The following is a 10,400-nucleotide window of genomic DNA, read 5'->3' on the forward strand; positions in this document are numbered from 1 at the left end:
AGGAGCGCTGTTCCTTCATGATAGAAGGCGACTTCTGACCAGTCAATGTCTCGAGAGGGTCGCAGGCTCAAATATTTTCAAATATCATTTATTGTAGGTGATTTTAAGTTGTTTTAGGTAGCTGTAGGTGGTTTTAGGTGGTTGTAAGTGGTTCTAGGTGGTTGTAGGTCATTCCATGTTTCAGTACTTACGTTTCTGGAGACTGTGTCCGGCCGCCGGGCAGTTAGTCCGTTTTCAACTTGTTTTCTGTCCCCAGAGTTTTAAAATTTATTTTGAAACTGCATTTCAAAACTTTCAAAACAAGCCCCCTTTCACTCAGCATGGTGAAGAGAGGGTACTCGGGAAATTTTGTGATCCTCTCGTTTCAAATTACGACATCTGTCTTATTATACAGGAGTCGATTTATTATACAGTCTAGTCGATTTTTTTTTGTATATTTAGAAATCTCTCAAAACCTATTCGCCCGTGCAAAAGATATGGCTTGCAAATAGTAAGGAACGGCAATATTAGCGGTGTCTTGGTGAATTCTTGTATAATGAGACAAAGTTGCAAAGTAAGCTACACAAAGTTGCAGCTTCCTCAAATTGTTATCGCACAGCCAGTTGCAAACGTAAAATTTTTCACACCAAATTGTCAGTACGATTCCATCCATATAGATTGTAATTACAAGGCCTATAACAGCGCTGTGTTGACATTTTATATATGTATCGTTTGGCTAAAAGCTTTGATTGAGTGGGCTAGATCACAGGAGATGTTATGCTGCAGACTACAAACTGTGCAGACCGCGAAGACAGTGCAGACCGCGATTTGTTGGCTCCAGAATTTCAACTGTTTCATTATGCGAGACACTGACAAATTCATTCATGACCTATCACGCAATCGACTTCGATAGGTATCCAATTTTACGGTATCATGCGGTTATTTTCAGCTTTAGAAGAAATGACGTTTTCTCGCTTATGAAATTTTATTTTACGCCTCAGTGGACGTGAAATGAAAGTAAAAAAAAATTGATTTATTTTTATGAGTAATAGTTTGTCATGTATGCGACAAGTTCTTGCTTATGGGAGACAAGAAGGAAAGCGGAATAGCGAAAAATTGTGGAAACTCCATTCGAAATGAAAAGTTGGTTGCACGCCGCTTCCTCAAATAATTGCAAGATAATGTTCTCTTGTTATTTGGTTTCTATTTAGAGGGAGCCGGGAACTCAACAGGCTCCCTCAAGCAAGGGGATCAATTTTGGCCGGCAGCGCGCAAATATCCCGCGCAAAATTTTAAACAAAAACAAAGGTAGCAACCAATGTCACGGAAACTATGCCAAGAAAATTAAACGTTCATAAAAAGTAGAGAAAGCAAAACTCGACACTCTTCGAGCACAAAACTTATTCAATGACGGGTATCCTGATTATTTACCATTTTGTTTTAGGCTACATCATTTTAGGCTATATAAAAGTCATGAGGTTCTACAAAACACCGTGACTTATTCGATTTTATGTAAGTTTACAACTCTTAGAGGGCAAGTTGGTTCTGAAATCCTGGAACAACATGCAAAGACATTTGGTCATTGCGTTGAACATGCTAATAATGGCTATGTATTTTGTAGGTCTCAAGTGATGGCAGCAAAAAGCGGTTACATGAAAATCTCTGGTGATGAAGATAAAAAAGTCAGTTTTGTATCTTCACTTTTTTTTTGTTGGATGAACGAAGTCCTTGAAAAGGGCAGTCAAAGACCTTTGGATCAAAATGACTTTTTACCCTTGTCAGACGAGAACTCTGGCCGTTTTGTCACCGACAAGCTTCGAAAAAGCTGGGAAAGCGAGAAACATCATTGCAAGATGCATGGGAAAAGGCCTAAACTTTGGAAAAGCGTATTTGATATGCTTTCTGCCAAAGATGTTATCATCATTTTGACGGGGTATATATTGTCTACAACTTCTCGCCTTCTCTTTCCACTGTTTCTCGGGTATCTTGTTTCTGAGCTAATGTCAACTGAGGTAGAGAATACTCATCGGCTCTACACCTGCGCATTAGCTATGTGTCTCAATGGTTTGATTAGTGGTTTTGGTATGCACCAGCGAGACTACAGATGTGAGATATTGGGGATCAAAATAGGAAGCGCCCTAAGGGGACTGGTGTACCACAAGGTAGGCACGATCCTAAAGAGCATTCTTTGCATTTTTCAAAGGCTCAACCGATTTTTCTAATATCCTTAACACCCCAAATTAAGCCAAACAAACTTGAACACAAGTATCTATCCGATATAAAATGATTTTTCTAGAAATCTGATCGACTGCCATCGGCTTATGCCATGGAGACCTAGAAGGAGAGGGTTATTAAACATCATCGCTGGTTGCTGCTTCTGCGGGAGCAAGCAATCCTGCTCACCAACAAAAGAATCAAAGAAACAAACAGTTATTTAGCCTGCAGTTAAGCAGGCTACAGAAACCATAACGTATACGGCCGCGCTTATGAACGAGGCTCAAAATGGCGCCTGAGTTGTCGCCCTTTTTACACATTTAAAGATAATTTGGTAGAGGTTTGGTTACTCTCGTCTCGAAACGCAGTCACGAATATCTTTATGCAGGAGATTAGGCTTAGATAGTTTTTGGAACTTATTTCGTCTTTAATGTCTAACCTGTACTTTCTTTCAGACGCTTCTACTCAGTAAGAAGACGTTACTGAGGTTCACTGCTGGACGCTTATTCGATCTGATATCCAATGATGTTAAAAGAATGGAAGAAGAGACAGTCAATATTTTTTTCTCAGCCGTTTTCGCAGTCCCTGTTTATGCAGGGGCCACATTCCTTATTTACAATCTGATTGGTTGGCAGGCTGTTATGGGTGTGTTCCTCCTGTGTATTCTCATGCCATACTTTGCCGTCTTGTCCTATGCTAATGCTAAGCTGCGCTTGCGCACAGCTGTAGTATCCGATGAGCGAATCTCCCTAATGAATCAAGTAGTTTCCGGGATCCGCGCGGTCAAAATGCATGCGTGGGAAGACGAATATGGACGGAAGATAAAAAATGTGAGAAGGTAAGGTAATTATCATTTTTATTCAGAAGTAGGCTCCAACAACTAGCTTAATTCATTCCTGTAATTGTGATTCATTCCCGTAATTGTTGACCCAAATTATTCAAACCTCGGAAATAGATAACCACAAATCTGTTTTGTCTCCACTGAAAGCTTCTGATAGCTAGGCAGTTTAAACATGCCCCCCCCCCTCCCCCCCTCTTTGGACCGCTGTATGAGCCAAGCAGAATGCCTCTTTTCAAGAATATTAATTGTCTCTTGTAACCCATATCATAACCGAAAAACTGGCCGGTCAGTTAAGAAAATACCAGTATATACTGAGTAGATAGTGTTAAAAGTGCACTCTGACATGATTGGCTACTCAAACTCCGAATAGCCTTTGCAATTCACCTTCGATCGACTCGCGCGGGAGTTGCGCCAAAAATATTGTAATCGTTTTTACCTCAGTGTCGGTGAAAGGGGGTGGATATCACCTCCACTTCAGAGAATAATCGATCATTATTATAGGTAGAACATCTCGTCGAGTCTAACTTGTCTTCAAGTTAGTATTATTTTTTATACGCTGTTATAAGGGTGCACTTGCCGCTCGCTCACCTTGTTAATATTTCAAGTTAAAGAGAACACTGACGACGAGCTGGTTCGACAGAATGCCCACATAACTTATGATAACCTTCTATCTTCAGAAATGAAATCAGGGTCATTTCGAAGAGGACGACCATTCAGTCAAGTATCGATGCCTTGTTATACAGTGTAACGCCACTGGCCACTCTGGTGTCAGTAATTATTATGGTACTTACTGGTCAGACCCTCACGCCCGCCAATGTTTTTATGCTTCTGTCGTTTATGAATGTTATAAAATTGCGTGGCACGTTGAATATGACATATGGTTTAATGGTAACGTATGACGCCTACGTTTCGCTCGGAAGAATCGAAGAATTCCTTCTTTTGGAAAATCTGTTAAAAGCCTCGGAGAGTGATGAAAGCAACGAGCCCCAACAAAAAACGAAAATGACCTTAACTAACCAAAGTCCCAGTTACTTGAAAAAAGAAGAGGAAAATAGGGAGAAAGTTTCGCCGTCTCGTGAAGCAACAGAAATAGGACCTACTATTCTACGTGTGTCAAATTTAAGCTACGCAAAAACGCATCGTGAAGATGAATTTATTCTTGAGGATATCAACTTCTTTGCACCTTCAAAGAGTTTAACAGTCATCACCGGCCCGGTTGGAAGTGGTAAGTCTACTCTGCTCTCGGCGATCGCTGGTGAAATTTCGAACGTCGGTGGGACGATTGATTATCAAGGCTCTGTCATTTACTTGCCTCAGACTGCTTGGGTGTTCTCGGGAACGATAAAAGAAAACGTTCTGTTTGGTCAACCCTTCGAGGAGTCCAAGTACGAAAGAATAGTCGACGTCTGCGCTCTGAAAGAAGACTTTCAGCGGCTACCTGATGGTGATCAAACAGTTGTTGGAGAACGCGGCGAGGTTCTGAGTGGAGGACAACAGGCGAGAGTAAGTTTAGCTCGTGCAGTTTATGCTGAAGGAAATATTTATCTATTGGATGATCCGCTGAGTGCTGTCGATTTTAAAGTTGGCCAACACATCTTTAACAAGTGCATCAAAGATTTACTAGGGGATAAAATTGTTCTGTTCGCCTCTCATCAGCAACAGCACATGGAAAATGCTGATGAAGTGATTGTGTTGTACAAAGGGCGTATCCTCGACAAGGGACGCTTTACTGAGCTGCACAAAAAAGGTGTTATCAATTCAACCGTTGACCCGCTTTATAAAGCAGCTCTGAAGGACAAAACGGACTCATCTAAGCCGTTCTGCTGGGAATATAAGGAGGAACATGATGATACTGAAAAGTGCCAGATAACACATCCCCTGACCAATGAGGCGAAGAGTTTGGAGATAGCAAAAGAGGATCGGGCAATCGGAGTTGTGACATCCAGGCTTTATTGGGACTATTTCAGAAGTGGAGCACATCCTTTGATGATAACTGGAATGGTTGGTTTAAGTCTCATTACTCAAGGTAAACTTATTGTTAGAGTGAGTTACAAACCTTGGGTTAAGCCCTAATTTCTTTTATTCTATTTCGTGCAAATCATTTCACAATGACTATGGTTTTGACCAAGAATACGCGTTGTTTTTGAGATTAGACGGTAGAGTTAAGAGACACTGCAGAAATTTCTGACCATGTTCTTGATATCTCACTTGCTCGTACAAGTGCGACAAAGCGCGAGTGAATGGCGAGTCACGCGCGAAAGGAAGAGCCGGTGTTTTTCTCCTCGCGTTTGCCTTGCACTTGTCTCCACTCGCCTGAAAAAGTTAAAAAAAAATCAAGGCTAGTTGTGTCTAGGCCCAATAAATCTTACAATGTACAACCGAGTGATCATATAGAAATACATTTCAACCACTACATATTAATGTTGTTTCTTTCAGCCATTATAGTTGCTCCAGACTTGTGGCTTTCGTTTCTTGCAAGGCTAAACCAAGAGGATCAGAAGAACAAGACTTATCTATCTGTCTTCGCCTGTCTGGTTGGCGCGTGTTTTATATTTACTATCGTTCGGGCTTATGGATTCTTCCATGTTTGTCTAAAGTGCGCCGAGCGCCTTCACGATAAAATGCTTGTGGCCATTTTACAAGCACCTGTCCTGTTCTTTGATTCAAATCCAGTGGGAAGAATCCTAAATCGCTTCTCCAATGATATTGGCTGCGTAGATGAGATGTTACCCAAAACATTCCTGACGACAGTGCAGATGCTCTTGGTGATATTTGCCCAAATTCTGGTAACAGTTGCCACAAATGTTTGGCTGATGTTTCTTGTTGTTCCAATTTCCATGTTGGTCGGTTTTCTATCCAATTATTACTTGAAGACTGCCAGAGAACTAAAGAGGTTAGAGTCGATAACCCGAAGCCCAGTGTTCGCTCATTTTTCGGAGACCCTGATAGGACTGGACACGATTCGTACGAGAGGAAGACAGAGAGATTTTGTGGATGCACTGTACAGGTATGTGTGAGACATTGATTCAGCGTGTGGTGTGAGAGCCGATAAATGCACAGAGCACAAATGAGTTATAATTGCTCATTTTGTATGAGGTATTTATTCTTTATCTACCGCCTATACACGAAATTGTATCACGTGTCTCTTGTGATCCTATCTGGTATGTGCTGAGACACTGATCAGCAAGTGGACCTTTCCGTATACGAGGCACGGTCGCGGAGCGAAGCTATCCGAAAGGAGCGTGAAGGGCATTACCAGTGGTAAGACTACAGTAATTGCTCTGTCTGGTTTTCGTCCTTCTGATAGGATTTCAACAGAGGCATAATATGGACGGTCAATCATTAGGATCGCGCAACGCAGAAATTTCACGATTAATCAAAACTTTAACAAATTTATCGAATGTGGTTGGTTATCACAGTGTAAGTGTCATGCTCGTAATTATTGAAATAGGACAGTTGACAAGACATGCCTGCGTGTAAGTGTATGCGCGCGCTGTTGGCGCGAATTTCGCTGAGTTTTTTTATGAAAACGTATAATTGTTGTCTAGTTTCTTTCTCTAATTTTGTCATAGTTTTGATTAATTATAAAGACAACGTCATGTCGCTCAATTCTGTCTTTAATAGTTAATACCGCCCATACACGAAATTGTATTACGTGTCTCTTATGATCCTGTCTGGTATGTGCTGAGACTCTGATCAGCAAGTGGACCTTTCCGTATACGAGGCACGGTCGCGGAGCGAAGCTATCCGAAAGAAGCATGAAGGGCATTACCAGTGGTTTTCGTCCTTCTCAGGATTTAAACAGACGCATAATATGGACGGTCAATCATTAGGATCGCGCAACGCAGAAATTTCACGATTAATCAAAACTTTAACAAATCTATCGAATGTGAATGGTTATCACCGGTCCGACAGTGTAAGTGTCATGCTCGTAATTATTTTAATAGGACAGTTGACAAGACATGCCTGCGTGTAAGTGTATGCGCGCGCTGTTGTCGCGAATTTCGCTGAGTTTTTTTTTATGAAAACGTATAATTGTTGTCTAGTTTCTTTCTCTAATTTTGTCATAGTTCTGATTAGTTATAAAGACAACGTCATGTCGTTCAATTCTGTCCTTAATAGTACTCGTGGTTAAAAATATCAGACTCCCGCTTGGCAGTCGTCCAATTTTGTTAATACACTCGTTTGATTACTGACCAAATTGGACTCCATTATGAGTTTAACCGGAAATACAGACAAGTGCCACTGGTCTTCTCCTTCTGATAAATGTTATACTTAATATGCAAGATGTAGTTGTGATAGTGAACAATTAAGAATTGGCTTTTTTGGAGAATTTACTATTTTCAATGGAAAAGTATCCATATCGTTAACAAATGCGGCTCTAGCGGCTTACTTTATCTGGGCGAATGGAGAATACCTAAGAATGAGATGTGATTACAGAAATGATCTTTCGGACAGTTAGCTGGAAGCTTACGGATGTTTCTTGGAGAGTAACATCTTTTTTTTTAAGGGAGTGGGGTGTCGGGCGGTATTTGTTGAAGGGCTCCGTTACATTGTCAGGCCGAAGGAGACTCTGGTCTCACTTCAGTGTGCAGACCCGATGTAATCTCTCTGAGGGTTTTTTGGAGTGATCGTCTTAAAAAAATACAATTTGATAATAACAAGATAATCAAAACAAAAGAAAAGATCACAGGTAGTGAAAGAGGACTTAACTTTTTAACAAGGAAACGGCATTGAGCGCAGAAAAACGCGTTCGACTAGTAGGCCGTTGGTTTTGCGCAAGTTTACTGGACAAATCACTTAGTAAAGTAATACAAAGCTGATAGAATTCGGTTTATTTTCAACAGTCAACTAAAAAAATCACTCCATTATTAAAACTTGTTGTGATAAAAACTCTTCCACTCAGATATCAAGATGTTCATAATCAGGCGTACATTATGGTGATGGCCAGCGGTAGGTGGCTTGGTGCACGTTTGGATTGTCTCGCTTCCTTGTTAGTCGGTGCAGTTGCTCTGGCTGCAATTTTGGTATCCCAAGATGCCGGTAAGCTCAAGATTCTTTGTAACGATTTTGAGTCTTTCTGTGTAAAGTAAGAATCTATATAGTCGTGTATTAACAAAGCATGAACAGCTGAATAATAAAATAACTGTGACTATACGTGCTCTGTCATTAACGGGTGGTTTTTAAACACGACAGAAACGTGAGAGTCACTCGGGTGGCTTAAATGCTGAGAAAACTTTCAAGTGTCTAGGTTAGGTAACCTAGCCCTGTAATGTTTTCGTTATATGTTTTGAGCTATCGAGAGGAAATAAGTAACAAGTCCGGAATTTATGGACTTAAGTTCCAATTTTTCTTTTCAGCTTACGCTGGTCTCGCTCTTGTTTACGTCATCCAAACTCTGACCATGACTCAATACGCTGTTAGAAAAACTTCTGAAGTGGAAAAGTACATGACGTCAGTTGAGCGAGTTATGACCTACACTAAACTTGAACGGGAGCCTGGATACAAGGAAGAACGAACGCCGCCAAAAGACTGGCCTCGGAGAGGAAGTATTGTTTTGAGAAATGTGTCATTAACGCACTATCCGGGGGGGCCTCAAGTGCTGAAGAACATCAATCTTAGCATTAAAGGGGGAGAAAAGATCGGAGTGGCCGGCCGTACGGGAGCTGGGAAGTCATCTTTTGTAGCAGCTCTCGTGCGGATGCCTGATGGTGATGGAGAGATAATCATCGACGATGTTCCAATTAAAGAGAGAGGCCTCCAACAAGCCCGACGAGGTATTTCGGTTCTTGGCCAAAGTCCTGTTCTTTTTAGCGGATCTTTGAGGAAAAATCTCGACGTTTTAGACAAGTTTCAAGACGCTGAAATATGGCAGGCTTTAGAGGATGTGCAACTGAAAGATTTTGTCGGGAGGCTTGACGCCAAGCTGGATCACGAACTTCTGGAACATGGCGCTAATGTGAGTGTCGGTGAGCGGCAGTTAATTTGCTTGGCTCGTGTGCTGCTACAGCGAAGTAAAATCGTCATCTTGGACGAGCCAACTGCACATGTTGACCCAGACACAGAGCAGACGATTTGGAATGTAGTGCGGGACAAACTGAAGGAGTCCACTGTCATCACTATAGCCCACCGTTTGAACACGATAAAAGACTGTGAGAAGATTTTGGTCTTGAAAGATGGAAAAATTAAAGGACTTGACAAATTTGAGTCAATAATTAACATTAAGTGATATGCCGCCAAGGTTGAAATACTTCGATTGTCACGTAAGTCTTGCAGAACATTAGATGTTATACAGATTATAATCTTCTCCAGAGCTCTAATTTTACATATTGGAAAAGAATTACATTTGATGTTTTGCTCGGTTTTGACTCCTATGCATTTTTAAAATTTCTCTCGCTGTCATGTTTCGGGGTGTCACGCAACGTCCATTTTCCGTGGGTCTGAAGTCAAATTATGGTAAGAACAGAAAATCCTGCACACTAGGCGCAGGCGAGTGTGTCACTGATGTTCCTACTGCTCTATGACGTCCTCTGTGATCTATTAATGAACAGGCCCACCATAGCGCAGATTACATTTGTTTTATGTGATAAACAAAGCAAAATTTTTCTCATGTGGACGTCACTTATCCGTCTGTCCCCCAGCTGATCATATGTAAAAAACTAATGCAGATGCCTTAGGACCAATTTACGCGCGCCGCTCACCACCCAACACAATGCACTCAAAAAACAAGATAGCAGTTTATTCAGAAATGGGAAACCGTTCAGCAGCCTAGCTATGTCCAGATTTAGGGCCGTATATCAGAGTAACAGGTTGTCATGTCAACAATCACTTTGGGTGTAAATTTAGATCTCCTCGGATGAGCATATAAACATCAATTCACGTTAGGTATAAATTAAGGTCTTCTTGGACAAGCGGATAGAATGAGAGTAGATGCAGGTCTACGAGATAGCAGCACAGATTAGTTAAATTCCATGTAAGATAAATAACTCATTACAGTCTCTCCTAAACATATTACCTCAAAGATGAATAATCACTTATGCGTGACATAGCATTATCTGCTTTCGCGCGGACTTTAGACGCGTCCAAACTAACTTTTCTCAGAGAACTTTTCAACAATGTAACAGTAGTAGTAACCATAGGTTAAATAGTTGGAAACCATAGGCTTTGAAGGTGTGGGAAATGAGTGGAAAACCTATTATTTACATCTGAAAGCCGCGAGCAAATAAACTAAATTTTTAGTTCAAATGTGCATTGCATTAACCATAGAGCGTGACGTGCACTATCTGCTTTCGCGTGTCGAAGTGCTCAGGAAATGCAGAAACAAATTTGACAGTTTAATGTACGGAATGCTTTTTAGAACAGCTTT

At 41.1% G+C, this 10,400-nt stretch overlaps 1 protein-coding gene across 1 annotated transcript; it reads left to right on the forward strand.

Moving 5' to 3' along the window:
* The first annotated feature begins 1,610 nt into the window (after positions 1 to 1,610).
* LOC136279145 (ATP-binding cassette sub-family C member 4-like) lies at positions 1,611 to 9,263 on the forward strand. The gene is made up of 6 exons (XM_066162637.1): positions 1,611 to 2,141; positions 2,649 to 3,031; positions 3,712 to 5,060; positions 5,471 to 6,041; positions 7,941 to 8,077; positions 8,395 to 9,263. The coding sequence occupies exons 1-6, from the start codon at positions 1,611 to 1,613 to the stop codon at positions 9,261 to 9,263; spliced, it is 3,840 nt and encodes a 1,279-aa protein (XP_066018734.1).
* Positions 9,264 to 10,400: the final 1,137 nt, after the last annotated feature.

This window comes from Pocillopora verrucosa, chromosome 2, assembly GCF_036669915.1.
Source record: "Pocillopora verrucosa isolate sample1 chromosome 2, ASM3666991v2, whole genome shotgun sequence".
NCBI classification, from domain to species: Eukaryota; Metazoa; Cnidaria; class Anthozoa; order Scleractinia; family Pocilloporidae; genus Pocillopora; species Pocillopora verrucosa.

Bases quoted from the DNA above. Each gene is read 5' to 3' on its own strand.
- LOC136279145 (XM_066162637.1), top strand. From the start codon at position 1,611: ATGGCAGCAAAAAGCGGTTACATGAAAATCTCTGGTGATGAAGATAAA. The intron at 5,061-5,470 runs GTAAACTTATTG...TGTTTCTTTCAG, and splicing joins TTTAAGTCTCATTACTCAAG to CCATTATAGTTGCTCCAGAC. The intron at 8,078-8,394 runs GTAAGCTCAAGA...TTTTCTTTTCAG, and splicing joins TTTGGTATCCCAAGATGCCG to CTTACGCTGGTCTCGCTCTT.